The 14,474-nt window shown below is 38.1% G+C and overlaps 2 protein-coding genes across 15 annotated transcripts in view; one reads left to right on the top strand and one right to left on the bottom strand.

Moving 5' to 3' along the window:
- The window catches only part of CHFR (checkpoint with forkhead and ring finger domains), a 30,523-nt gene extending 24,467 nt beyond the window's left edge, over positions 1-6,056 (top strand). For 4 of the 7 annotated variants that reach the window (XM_038373327.2, XM_043497932.1, XM_038373328.2 and 1 more), the window contains exons 17-19: positions 747-819; positions 986-1,041; positions 3,306-6,056. In XM_038373327.2, coding sequence (XP_038229255.1) covers positions 747-819; positions 986-1,041; positions 3,306-3,373 — 197 coding nt within the window. In that variant the 3' untranslated portion in view covers positions 3,374-6,056. The remainder of the gene's footprint in view (positions 1-746; positions 820-985; positions 1,042-3,305) is intronic. The other 3 variants (XM_038373329.2, XM_043497934.1, XM_038373330.2) reach the window with 1 other exon arrangement.
- LOC119843953 overlaps positions 5,458-14,474 on the bottom strand; it is a 63,809-nt gene continuing 54,792 nt past the window's right edge. For all 8 annotated transcript variants that reach the window (XM_043497927.1, XM_043497925.1, XM_043497926.1 and 5 more), the window contains one exon: positions 5,458-14,147. In XM_043497927.1, coding sequence (XP_043353862.1) covers positions 13,407-14,147 — 741 coding nt within the window. In that variant the 3' untranslated portion in view covers positions 5,458-13,406. The remainder of the gene's footprint in view (positions 14,148-14,474) is intronic.

Below are 14,474 nucleotides of genomic sequence, written 5' to 3'. Positions count from 1 at the left end.
CTTCATTAGAAGATGGTAGGGGCAATTGCATCTCCTTCAATTCCAATGTGTCCACTGTCCATTGGGGGCAGATGAGCCCTTCCATTAATCTACTTTTAACTCAGTTATGTGCTGCAACTCTTTTTTCCAAACAGTCCTTGTTGTTAGCAACAGCTTCTCCACTCAATTACCTGCTAAGCATGCTGCTGCCAGTTTCAACACAGCATGGGGCAGATGGGTCAGCCTAGTGTGTTTAATTTTTATAAGTAACATTTTATCTGCCTAGGGAGGCATGTTTGACTGCTCAACTTTACATTCATTATAGCTGTAGCAAAACTACAGAAGCAAAAATAATCACTACATATTTTTCCCATGTTCTGTTTTGAAGTATATCTAAACTGTAACTGGTGCATGATGTCTTATGTATTTAAGGCCCAATCCTGTTTCCACTGAAGTCAGTGGCAAACTCCAAGTGGCTTCAATGGTGCAGGATCAAGTCATTATGCAGAGGGCTGGTCCGTGTTTGCCCTCAATACATGATGGGTTTTTCTGTGCTTCAATATGTATTTTGTAAAAATGACAGAAAACTGGTATAACTTAAAGCAGTTTCTTGCAAAAGGAGGTCTTTTCTGCCCCCGGCAACACCTAAGCAAAGCCATTTATAGCAGTGGATCCTAATGTATTCAGCTACATTGATTTGTCATCTGCTACATCTTTATTCATTACTTTATGCAATAAATGTGATATTATGCTGGTTTATTTTATAGTGACTGTCACATCACGTCCTGATTGTTACTGGGGGCGCAATTGCCGGACTCAGGTTAAAGCACACCATGCTATGTGAGTTGGGTTTTTTTTTTGTATTTTTTAAGCTTGAACTTAAAACCATCAAAAATTCAGGCTTAATGGAGTAGTTCTCAAGTAGTGGGTCCTGTCTAGAACTCTGAGAAACTATTTTTTGCAGCACAAACCAAAACTGCATGATTTTGTCTGGTTTCTGTTCCAGAATTGAAATTTATGCCAGGTTCATGGACTGTGGAACATCTATTGATCCAGTTTCAAGTGAGCCTGCTCTGATTTATGGTTCCGGGTAGAAACCACATGATATGTAGAGATTTTGTACAAACCTGAAACTTGAAGTTAGAGCCTCATCCATGTAGAAACAATGGAAACGGGTCACACAAGCACCTGTGAACTGAAATAGCCAAGTTTGACACAGTTTTGATCTTGACTTCCTAAGCCCAGTCATCGCTTTCCACGGAATAAGACTTTAAGTTCTTTGTGCCTGGGTTCTCCTCAGATGCACTGCATAAACCCTGTTCTGGTCAAAATGAAGAATTAAGCTTGAAGAGAGGAGGGGGATCCTTCACTTTTCAATGTGTAACAATTCTAGAGAATATAGACTCCAAATCCATGTGTGAAAGACAGACCTTATGCAAGTCACCCACTGGCAGCTGCATAAGACTGCATGTCTGATATCTTTAAAAAGAAGGGTTTGATTCTTTTAAACACTAGTCAGCTGGGTGAGAATTTCTTGATCATATCTTCTTTTGTGAGAAAAAGAGACTCCATCAATTAGTTAGCGGAGGACAGTCTCGGGCCTCTCAAGGTACATGATCATGCAAAAGAACTAACTAAAGTTAGAAATGCCTATCTGTAGAATCAAAAAGATCTTTTTTCCCCACAAAGGGCTGGATTCAGACTTAGCATAAACCTGTCTAGCTCCACTATATTCAGAGGAGTTGCACTCACTCCAAGCCTAAATTTGGCCAAAAGTTAAAGGACTTAACAGCGTGCTTAGCTCAGAATTGATTGACTCCATTAAGCAGGGTAAGGGGAGGCAGAAATACCATTCCTCACTTGACCAATAATGATCCATGTTCTCAGCTCCTAAAAAGAAACTGTCACTTTCCCTCTACTGAGAGATTGCTTTAATGAGTGGAAGGTCCTGCTCTATCTATCTAATTCTCTGAGAAGACTATGCAGTTATCATTTTCCTTTAATTCAGACTACTGTGGTCTGAAAATCATCCATCTGTGTAGCTTATACAGCCACATCATTGGACATTAAAAATGTTCATCCACCAATCTCCTCCAAGGGTGAAGTTTGTGGAGTTTATTCTGCAAAATCTAATTTTCTTTCTCATAGATTTAGTTTAGGGGCTTTGATGTATTTCTGCAAGAGTTATCTATAGCACTGGGCTGCATTATTGTTGCTAGGGGGCATTTTGTTGTTTGATGCGCTTGGGAGCTGATTCAGTGTCAAAAAAACTGCCAAACTTTCCTATTCAGATTGCAGTTGGGTTTTTTGTATCCCTCTGGAATAGGAATTGAAGGAAGCTTTAGTGATGATTCAGTGCTCTTTCTTCAAGCATTAGCTGTACACAGAACTTTCGACAAGCTGCTTCTAGTTCCAGAAACCCATGAAACAAAACCAGTCCTGACACACCACTGTTGCATCATCCATCACCTTCTGCATGAGGCAGAGCAGTTCTGCTAACTGGTGTGGGTTTGAGACCAGATTCTTATTAAATAAGAGGGCTGAGAGCCTCAGGCCTACTACTCCATCTCCTGCAAACATCTACACACTCAACTCTCAACTTGTGCCTTAAATACATGTTGGGGCACTGAACCCATCAGGGAGAACCCGAGAACAGACAAGTGCTTGACAGTAGGAAAGTAGTACATTTTATAGAATTCTGTGTTACTGATCATCCTGTATTAGACAGGTATGCCACTTCCATGGAACCCAAGTCACTTGGGAGGATGCATCCTTCTTCCCTAAAGTGAGAAAGTTTACTGCTCTCCTTTTATTTCCAGAAAGAGATTCCAAACTCATCTTGGATCTCAGAAATCAAAGAATGTTTATATTGAAATGTATTTATTAGCCAGGTTAACATGTCCTGAAGGTTGTCTAACAACTTCAGTTCCCAATGACTCTCATAATGCTGACTGCTGAAAATTACCAATGTCTGTCAGGTCAAGATTAATTCTGCTTATGTGTCCTGTCTTAATTGACTCCTGGATTTAAAGTATGCAGTGGTAGAGAGGAATGCAGTTAGCAGGTTTTCAGTGTACATAATGTAATTAACAGTTGTTGGGTAGAAAAAATACTGTGAATTCCATTATGAAAAACTTTATGGAGGATAGGCTTCAGCCTAAAATAACAGGCCGCAATGTCTTCAGGTTCTGATAGCATTAACATGTATATGTACTGCTTTACACTTTTGTTTGACTTTAAAATATCCTAAAGCAGGTTTGACTCTCTTTATGGTGGTGTACTTCTGAGAGCAATTTTAAACTTTTTTTTTGTTGTTTTTATTTCAGGAAATTCAATCACATTTGTGAACAAACACGTTTCAAGAACTGAACTTTCTGAAACTGAAGCTGTCTAAATATTTGTAGTCTGTAGAGAGGGGATGAAAGCCTGAAATACTGATCATATAGGAAATGTTTTCAGGGGATTTTCATTATTCCCTCACAGCAGGGAGTCAATAACTTTTTCATCAGGTACTCTGGTGTGACCTTTTTAATTTGTAGAGTTTAACAGTTATATATGAGTAAGTGAGAACCTCTTGAAAGAAAATCTGACAAGCATTGCATTCCATCCTCATTATTACAGTGCTACTATTTCACTATATTCAAATCAAGTAATAGCAGCCATACATTGGAGGACCTAAGAATAATCAGTGAAGAGTGTATTTGCACTAAATGTGTCTGAAAATAAGAGAAACCTTTATTAAAATGGAAGTGCTCTGTACCAGTAACTTAATATCAAAGGAGGAAACTCAACACATGTTCAGACTTGTCCACGTCTATCTTGTCATTAGCATTGCAATTGGGATGGAAATCTATTAAAGTTCACTTTCACAAAACAAGAAGGTGATCTGGTGTATATTCATCAGAATGGTTTTTTTGTTAATTTTTCCCCCTATTCATTAAACAAACAGCTTCAGCTTACAGCTTCAAATCAGAACAGTGCTTTGCAGGAATGCTATACAGGAAAACATTTATTTTTTTTTAGTTTAGTAGTGATTTTTTTTACCATTTAGAATTAAATATCACAAACATTTGCACAAATATTTACACGTCAGACTCAAATTTGGAATAGTAATTGCTTATGAACAAGCATCTGCTTTTAATAAATGTTTAGCAATTTTATATCACACTAAACCAGTATTGACATAGAGCAAACAGTAAGACAAGTTGGTGCAATTTTTTTAATGTATTTTTTGGTATGATATTGTACATTAGCTAGGCATGTAGTTTTATCTTGCAGCTGTGCTCTAGCATGTGCACATTGGTAAAAGCGTAGAAAGGCTGCCACTTCAACAGAATATAACAGATTTACAAGAAAGAACAAATGTTACCTATGAAAAGGTCCACCGCAGATGAACTTTAGTAATATGGAGAAATTCTTTTGATGTGGGGGAGATTTTAAGGGGGACACTGGTATCTCTAACATGTTGAGTATGTAGACTTAATTTTTTACTCATCTATTTTTTGCTTAATTATATTCAGAACATTTCCTGAGTATCATAAAAATGTGATGTAGTCATAAATATTTCCTAGTCGTCTGGCAACTAATGTTCACATGCTTGACTTGGACCAGCTTTTCATAAGTATCATACCCAGGAGAGCAAAATAGAATGGGAAGAAAGAGGACAAAGTTACCTCTGTATATATCATGTTTTAGGTATGCCTTATTTTGCAAGCAAGGTTTATACTTCAAAATAATAAAAAAATATACTCTATGCTATGTGTTATAGTGCAGCACAGGATGATGTAGCATATTGTATCTGTTAGTTAATTAAAAAAATACAATACTGCACATGTTAATATAAATGCTAATTAAAAATAATGGATTTCTGTTCATATTTTTATTTTAAAAGCAATGATGGATCTGTTGGTAATATCCATAATGCTGTTAAAAGTACACTTGGGTGTGGACTTCTCTTCCTAATCTCTGGGCATTTCCTCCTGTGAGTAGGGTTGAAATCAGATCTGGAATAATACTTGAAACTTGTTAGCAAAACTTTGTTTCTACCTTTTACTATTACTAACAATGTTCTATTGCATCTGTATTCATATTTTATGTTTAGAAAGTTGATTTTTTTTAATGGTTATTGTATCTTCTCAGGACAGCCATTCCCAGCTGTTTGGTCTCAATTTCAACTCTGGCTGTGCATGTAAACAAATTGCATGTATTTGTGGAAAGAGAGCCTTTGCACATTACATGTAGAAATGTGCTTTGCGTTCTCACTCACTACTTTCCATGCTCCACATTGGCTTTAGCATACACTTGTCACTATGCTAATGTTCAAGTCCCTAGTGTGTTGAATTTTTTGTGGATTAAGAATAACATCTACAACCCTATGTACAACTTCTCTTGCACCTGCACAAGCTGTTGGGACATATTATGTGACATCTTAAAAATCTGCAACAATCTCAAATACTTGACATCCAAACTACCTGTATAGTAGAGGTTCCTTGTATACCTTTTATGTACCCCTCTCTTCCCCCCCCCCTCCCCAATAGAGAATAAATATGGCTTTCTATGCATAGGGGGTTGAAGTAGTGCAATGGAATGAAGTTTTTTGTGATTATATTGTACTTGGAAGAGCTGAGAGATTAACTTGCAAATGGGGAGGGTGAATAAATCCTGATCTTTATATGCTCTTAAGTAACTAAGAGCATCTGTCATGGGTATTACATACTCTTATACATTAGTCCTTTTTAAAATGTATGGTTGCCAGGTAATATTTAGATACTGTGATAACTGTATAAACCATACTTGGTGTAATTGTTTAAATACTGTAAAGGTGCACCATATTTTTAACCTGTCTAAAGCACACCCCCCACCCTCTTCATAAGAGACATTTGGGAGCTGAGCATCGAACCTTGTAGAATAGATGTTGTGAAAACAAGGGTGATTATTATAGGGTTTAATGTAGTGGTGAATAAGATACAATCTCCCTCTATGAGAAGGTTCTTTTATAAAGAAGGTGGAGTGCAGTTCTTCCAATTCTTTTTGTGATTTCCTGGACTAAAAAGTTATTAAAAAAATAACCCATTTAAGCTGTCTGTTTCCATTTCATCTGTGCTGTTTAATCTCTCCTCACCACAAACTGTGCATAGATGATGTTGTACACATCACCTTCTAATGCTCAGTCATACTGCTCATCACTTGAAAGTTAATGAGTTTCTACAGCAAGATACCAGACTGGAACTCATGATAACTGAGTATAAGGTATTACCTGGAGGGAGTCCTTGTCTGTGGCATGTAAGAGATCTGGCTTAGCCTCCCTTATATACCTGTCAAGGTAAATTTGCAAAGGATCTCCAATCTCTCTGCAGGATTTATAACAAATGAGCTGTACTTCAAGCCAGCTCCATTGTACTTGGAAGTAACCACACAAACATATTTTGTTTTAAATAAGAAAAATTCAATACGAGGGACAGGAGCAAAAAGTTTTACTTCCTTTTGTAGAACTGGATTTTCTTCCAACTTCATGCAAGAGTATCTAGATACTGTGATCACTGTCATTCTAAAACTGCTGACAATACTAGAATAAGATTTAACAGTAGGCTATAGAAAATGAATATTGCAGTGTTAAAAGCCAATTTAGATAGTCTAGTTTATATGTATACATGAAAAGATTCTGAATGGCTACTACAGAGGGAGAAGTTAAGTCTGCTGTAGGAAGTTGCATACTTACCAACTTGGAAAAACTTTTATTCACACCAGACTTCATTTGACTATTTGGTGAAAATAGTAAAGCCAGCCAAACTTGTTATAGTTTCAAGTTTTTATTAGGATCTTAGCATTTCTGAATTCTTACAGTTCTCACACTAAGATGGAAATTGAAATCCTTTAATATTGTAGCTAATCCTTACTGCTGTTTTTTAAGCCAGCTGTCATTTGTTCTCAAACTAAATTGAAAAAACATTAAAACCCACCCTTTAAGCAATATAAAGTGAAAGTATAATCCTGCTCTGTGACCTGTAAGAACAAGAGACCTGTAGACATTCAGACCTGTAACTGCTTTGGATGTTCTACCAGCACTGGCAGGTTTAAGTACTGTGTACTCTATTTTAACATAGACTGTCTTGTATCTAACTCAATGCAAAAGGAAGCAGTCAATTTTTGGTCTTGCCAGGGTGAAGTCCTGTCACTTGAACAGCTGTAGCATCAAGCAAGCAGCTGTGCTTTACCTTGCTTATCCATTGTGGAGGGAGTACCTTATGAAGTGGTGTGAAAGAAAAGAGCAACATTTAATGTAGGTTTTACAGTGTTCACATCTGTCCACGAAGCATTTACAGTCATTGTTACTCTTGGTCATCCTCACTATGGGTTGGACTTCAGTCAGTGAGTGGGTAGTTTCCATTTCAGTTCTGAGCCATCAGTAATTTACACCTAAGGTGAGATCCTGCTCCACTTAAAGTCAATGAGGTTGGTCTTTGGCTATGAATAATAAATAGTGAGGTGGCTATACCAGTAAAAAAAAACCATACTCCTGTAATTGATAGTGCAGTAGTTTTCAACTTTTAAATGGGGGCTTTAGTTTAGATGGCTTAAACTAGTGCTTTTGGATTTTTTTTTCTTTTTGAAGTGGGAATTGGGGGAGTTCGCTCTGTGAGAAGAGGATCACCACCAAACTGCAATCAAACTTTTTATTTATGCTTCCTGCCAAAACTTTTCTGGAAAGATGTCTTATTTCATGCTGTCTGTCCTCTTGGGGGAAAAAAAATGCAGCACAGGGACTGTTTGCTTATTCCCCTGCTTTCAGTATCATTGCATTTTAGCAGTTCAAAGAGAATGTGCGTGGGTGATTTTCCTGCCTTTTCCCCCTGAGTTATTTTCCCACGTTTTTTGCCTGGTAGCCTTTTTGTATCAAGTTTGGGAACAGACCCCAATTACAATGTCGGGGGACCAGCTTCTGAAGAAAACTAATTTACGTTATTTCCTTTGGCAATGCCTAATGTGCAAAGATTGTTTCTAAATCTATAGTTCAGATCATTTTGCTTTTATCGTTGGCTGTTCTGACTTTCAATGAGGTAATTTCATCCCTAAGCTCATTAGTTGCTATAGCATTTTTTGTAATTCATTTTCTAAGAGTGCCATATGAGATTTAACATCATACATTTCCAGAAAGGCCATGAATGTTTTTTTGAAATTGCCAGTCAGTTATTCCTTTCAATGCTGATGTTACAACTGCTTGGATAGGTTAAGTGCCTCCATTGGCTTGGGTCTTGTCACCTTTCTTTCCCCTTTAATTGTTTACATTTTATCCAGATGATACATTCTAACTTTTTGACAAACTGTGTGTGAATTTATTAGAATATTTCAAATGTTTTGATAAGTGAGATCAGGCCAGACAACTATCTTGCTGCAAACTGTTTTTCTACCTCAGGGTGGGGAAAAAAAATTAACATTGATTGACTGACTGGATTTTATAAAATGACTGAAAGGAAAGTAGATTTCTGCTCACAAACTGACTGCATCTTCCTGCCGAAGCAGCTCCCCGTATTAAAAATTTGACGTACTAACTGTAGTAGATATAAATATGAAATGCTTGTTTTAAAACACAAATCTAAATCTTAAAGTTTAGTACAACAGTAACTGCGTATTTGACCCTCCTAGGTGTTTAATTCCCTTAAACTTCTCCTTGCCATTTCAGCTACCTAGGAGTAGTTGATTGCATCTGAAGAAAACTAATGCCCTGCAACCTGCTTCTGCTATATGGTAGTAGGGTCACTTCAAAGAACTGCTGCTATCTTGCTCTTACTACCAATGAGCAAAACCGGACCCAAGCCTTCTTTTGAATCCTGTTACTACCAATTAGCTAACATTGTGGGTGAGGGGGGAAGGTGGAAGGAATAGCTCAATCTCAGTATGAGCTACCATCTTATTGCATTTCTGATACGGAAGCTATAGCTATAACACAGCCCAAAGATATTTCTAATCAAATATAAAGTGGAATATAGAGAGGCTTTCATTTCAAGTTTTACACACTACACTAGAATCCCCAAGTTATGAACATCAGTGTTATGAACTGACCAGTCAACCACACACCTCATTAGGAACTGGAAGTACACAATCAGACAGCAGCAGAGACCTCCTCCCCACCCCCCAAAAAAGGAAATACAGTACAGTACTGTTAAATGAAAACTAAAAAAAAATTGGGGGGGGGGCGAATTGACAAGGTAAGGAAAGTTTTGGTGCTTGTTTCATTAAAATTAAGACTGTTAAAAGCAGCATTTTTCTTCCGCATAGTAAAATTTCAGAGCTGTATTATGTCAATGTTTGGTTGTAAACTTTTGAAAGCACAACCATAATATTTTGTTCAGAGTTATGAACAACCTCCATTCCTGCGGTGTTCGTAACTGAGGTTCTACTGTACTTTTCTAGGTTTTAGATTCATAATCTGATACTTTTTTCCACATAATTGTTAAATTACTTCCCTCTTCCTGTTAGCAGTTTTTAATCTACTGTACCTAAGGAGTTCTATATAAATAAGAACATTAATTAGCACTGCAAACTGATGAGCTTGTTTTAAAAGTAAAATGCGTGAGGGGACAGGTTTAAATACCCACGATAGTTGAGTGCATTTTTGAACTCTTGCCTTTTTTTTTTTTTAAATATAGGACTTTAATGCACTTTTAAAAAAATTTCTTACAAAAGCATTACTAATTTTCTCTTTTTTCTGTCTTGCCTAGCTGCGCTGTATGCTGTTAGTTGGCCCAGCTGAGTGAGAGTTTGGATGCTTCTGGTGTTTTGTGTCTGGTCTGATATGCTTTCAGATACCAGGCTGATGGGTGCGGCATAAGAATATGAATAGAGCAGGCAGTTTTGCAAAGCAGACAGATATGCTTTTGGAATAGGCTAGCTGTAGCTATGTCAGAGGTAGTCTACCCTAACGGTCTGGAAGCTAGTTTTTGGGGCAGGCACACTTGTTTTAGCCCACCTCTGCCACTTCCTTGTCCTTACTGTGCCTCGGTTTCCTTATTTACAAAGCGGAGTAACATCTATCTAAGTGAGGTGTCGAAGATTAATTTTTTTTTTTAGAATTGGTAAGAGGAAGGGCCAAGTTATCGTACTCAAACTCTTCAGTCTGTGTACCACGGAGACTTTTTTTTCTTTTACTAATCCTAGTTCAGGAGTACAGTGGAGGGAACACTATACAACTTTCCTCCACCAGCAGCCTTCATACTTTTCTAGTTAAGTGCTACCCCTGTGATATTCAAACAGTTTTTCAACAGAAACCTGGGAATATTGCCTGGGGGAAATCCTACTGTCCAATAACAATGGGTTGGTTTTTAGTAGGAAAGCGAAGATGCAGCCATTCTTTTGAAATCATGTTTAATATAAAAAGCTGCATATTGTGGAATTTTTCTATATCCCACTTTAACAGGGTGTCTGGCACTTCCAAAGTTTGCTGCAGCAGTTACAGCTTGTCTGAAAATAAGTACATATTCAAACTTGTATCACAATCTTCAAGAAAGGGAAAGTCTAGTATGAATATATACTATCCATGCTGGAGACCTGCCCTTCATCCCACCCAAGTCTGTTTCCCAGGTGGTTAGTGGCTGTGTAGGTATTATGGAGGTAGCATATGTTGTGAATGAACATGAGGGGTATATTTTATAGAGCAAGATTTAAGTGTGACACTTTCCCTCCTTTGCTAGCTGTGGTGAAAGACTTTGGAGAAGGCAGACTGTCTACTCTTTGGCTACGAGGATAACTAGGACAGGAAGTCAGTGTGGAGAATATGGGCAATAACCTTATCTTAAGTAATGTAACTGGATAAACAAGATGTAAGACTATAAATCCTCTTGCTTCAGGGCATTAACGCCGGGTGTGGGGAAAAGCTTCTGTGATGAGCACATTATGCAAGAATGATTCATCATAATATTTCTTGCTGATTTCTCTACAGGCGCTGGTCCTGTTGGAGACAAGGTACTAGCATAGATGTTCATGGATTCCAAGGCCAGAAGGGACCATTGTGATTATCTAGTCTGACTTCCTGTATCACAGAGGCCATAGAACTTCCCCAAAATAATTCCTATATCATTATTTTTAGTAAAAACATCCTGTCTTGCTTTAAAAATTGCCAGAGATGGAAAATCCACCATGACTCTTGATAAATTGTTCCAATGGTTAATCACCCTTACTGTATAAATTTATGCTGTATTTCCAGTCTGAATTTATTTAGGTCCCACTTCTAGCCATATTCCCTCTGCCTGAGGCAGTATAGTAGTTACCTATTACTTGGTGGAGCACAAGTCATTCAATTCAGTCTTACAACACAAAAAGCAAGCAATAGGGCCAAGGCAATTTATTCAGCTAAAGAAATTCATACATTAATAAACACTCATTGGGGGAAAAAAAAAACACCCTTCATTCTCCCTCTCCCCACCCAAGCAATTACCGAAGGTAACTGGTCACTTAAGCGTTTTCCAAAAGTAATTTTTTTAATACTTGGATATTTATTTTGCAAGTTGAAGTCTAAAAACAACAAAGCATAATGACTCTGCATTACAATGCAAGTGTTACATGTAAAACTCAATATGTAGGGACAGAGTTAATTAATATATATAGAGCACTGCAGATTTCTCTAACTATATTAGCTCTTCCCTTTAGTTCTTTGAACATTAATAAAAAAAACAAAGCTGAAGCCAGAATTTTGTACTTTAAATTTCAGTTCGATGCAGGCTGGCAGTAATAAGAATTAACAGAAAGCTGTGTGTGTAGTTCTGCTTCAAAAAGTTACGATGGGATAATATGAGTTATCATAACTCATAAGTTACGATGGGATACTCTCACTCCCACCTCAACCACTACCCGATGCAATGCTTCTATTTCTGCACATAAAACATGCTAAGCAAAACTAAGACCATGTGTTGTGCATCTCAGACATTAATAGGTGGTAGATGGAATCTTAAATAAATCAGGGCCAAACTGGGGTTAAATATTTCAAGAGGCAGGCTTAGATGTCTGGGCATAGAAATATTAAGATCACTCATTTGACTCCTAACATAGTGGACACAGGGTAGATTGCATGAAGATTTTCCCACCTTTGGCATCTGTTCATCACATATTTGGAGCCCTTTATCCATTTTTAGAACAGCTTAAACCAGCTACAGTCACATAGCTCCATGTGACACAATCCTTTCAATTAGGAAAGTGAAATGCTTTTAGTTGCAGGTTAAGTATGCATACATTTCTTACTAAGACAGGAAAATATCAGTGGGAGGCAATTAAAATACAGATTGGGTTATTAAAGGCAATCGAATTACCAGACTTCCCTTTGGTTCAGTCTTCCATTTCATGCGCTGGATTTGTAATCAGGGTGGCATAGCTACTAAGGAGTTCATTTCAAAAGCGGGCTATGAAGTCTGCCCCACTTAGTTTGCTTGTTGTTTTGTTTTAAGGCTTGCCTGCTAAAGGAAATAATTCTGCAGTCAGTGTACATTACCACCAGTAGCTGGTTGATATAGTATTAAAACAATAGCAGCTGCAAGCATCAGGATGCTGAAGACTTTATTGCTAGTGAATAGTATTTTTTGTATATGCCCTCCTATTGCCATGAGGGGTGCTCCCTTAATTGTTCAGACCTAGACAGTGCTAGCCAAGAGTGTAGAAAGTTTGACAGGGTTAATATTGGAAATTAATATTAATTATTTTGATAGCATCAGACTGAGTGCGCTCTCATATTGTGCTTTTACCACTCTGAAGTATTAGACTGCGGTCTACTTGTGCCCTTTAATGCTAAGGAAACAGCAGATACTGATATGAACAAGACTTTGTACTAAAGTGGAGAGCTTAGCAACTATTTAAAACATTTTACAGGGGTTTTTTTTATACATAAACATGCAAGTCCAAATTCTACTCTTGGATAGCTGGAGGCAACTTCAGTTGACATCAGTAGGGATTATGCAAGTGTACCTGAGAGCAGAATTTGGTTCATAACATGTTGCAAAGAACAAAGTGACACCACAGTGACCCTGAGGACTGGTCTACATTCCACACTATATGCCATAAAGTAATCCATTGTTTGTTTTCCTGTAGTGTACCAGAACACAGTTCCTCAGTATTAGACACCTTTATAGAGGAGTCACTTTATCAGTCTCTTCCATAAGCCACAATTAAAACTCTATGTGGAAGAATGGAACCGAAAACAAGACCACGTCGTGCACATTATTAGGCCCAACTGAGCATGAGAAAAGAGAACTTTGTTTTGTGCTTTGCTAGGTTACCTCTTTCCATAACTCCAATCCGCTGAGGGGAAGGGAAAAAAGTTGCCTCTCTCCACACTTGCTAACCTCCATAGGCCCAGCAGCTTCTTCTCCAGCAGAAAAGTGAACAGCTGTGGTCCTTATTGCATCTGTTCTCACAGACCGATTCCTTTAGTCGCTCTGGAAGCCTCATTGAACCGATGTTTGACAGAGTGTATGAGCAGTTAAGGAATCAAAATTCTGTGGTGACTCAATTGTACTGGTATCTGCACTAGGCAAGCTGCACTGGCCCCTGGAAGAGCTATAGGTCTTTGTGTGATTGCTATATAAATTGGGAGACTTTTCCCAAATGGGGAGATCCAATGTGAAATTGGCAGGCCTGGCAGAGCTGGCTCCCTGAACAGTCAAGACCACTGGTTGTTTATCGGGCACAGCCTTCACTGAAGCATTACATACAACATTTTGCTCAGACAGAGTATCTCTACACTGACTAAAGTGCTCTGCAAGGACCAGAGGCTGCTGGTCATCCCCTTCTTCAGAAATAACAAAAGCTGGTTTGGATTTGTCCATTTCTATTGAGAGCTCCTTGGTTTTCGAACAGTTGATTAAGTTGCTTTTGAAGCCAGTGGGGCCATGGCTTTGGTTATCAAGTGGAGGTGTCACCCCCATGTGTCTTGAGGGATCCAAGAGCCTCACCTCTTTGCAATCAGGGGAGCTGGTTAAAAACCCAAAATAAGGGTTCCCAAACCTGGATTTCTTCAAGCTAGAGGAGCTCAGTTTCCCCTGCCTTTGCACAGATTGGGTTAGCAGGTATGATGTGGTGCTGGTGGACGAGTCAGAATAAACAATATCTGAGATTCCCTCTAGCTCAGTGGCTGAAATTACTTTTCTGGTTGTTACACTCTGGTTTCTTGTGGATGTAGAAAGACCCTACCAAAATAATAATAAAGTTAATAAACATACTTTGAAATGCAGCAGTCTAGAAAACCTTTAACCTTAGGGAATTAAGAGTTGAAATTCCATGGTGCACTTGTCATGACCAAGAGGCTACATGCTTCCCTTCCCTTCCCTTCCCGAAAAGCAGTACTTTGTGCATGGGAAGATATGGAAGCATCATGTTAACTTTATAACAAGCACTCTTGGTTTGACATCTGCAGAGTCAATCAGAGACAGCTAGTCATCATGGGTCTATGGAGTCTTTGCAGTACAATACTAATATATCAATTAAAAGAAACCTAAGATATAACCATAAAAATT

The sequence above is a fragment of the Dermochelys coriacea genome, chromosome 15 (genome assembly GCF_009764565.3).
Source record: "Dermochelys coriacea isolate rDerCor1 chromosome 15, rDerCor1.pri.v4, whole genome shotgun sequence".
NCBI classification, from domain to species: Eukaryota; Metazoa; Chordata; order Testudines; family Dermochelyidae; genus Dermochelys; species Dermochelys coriacea.
This window is presented reverse-complemented; position numbering and strand designations above follow the sequence as displayed.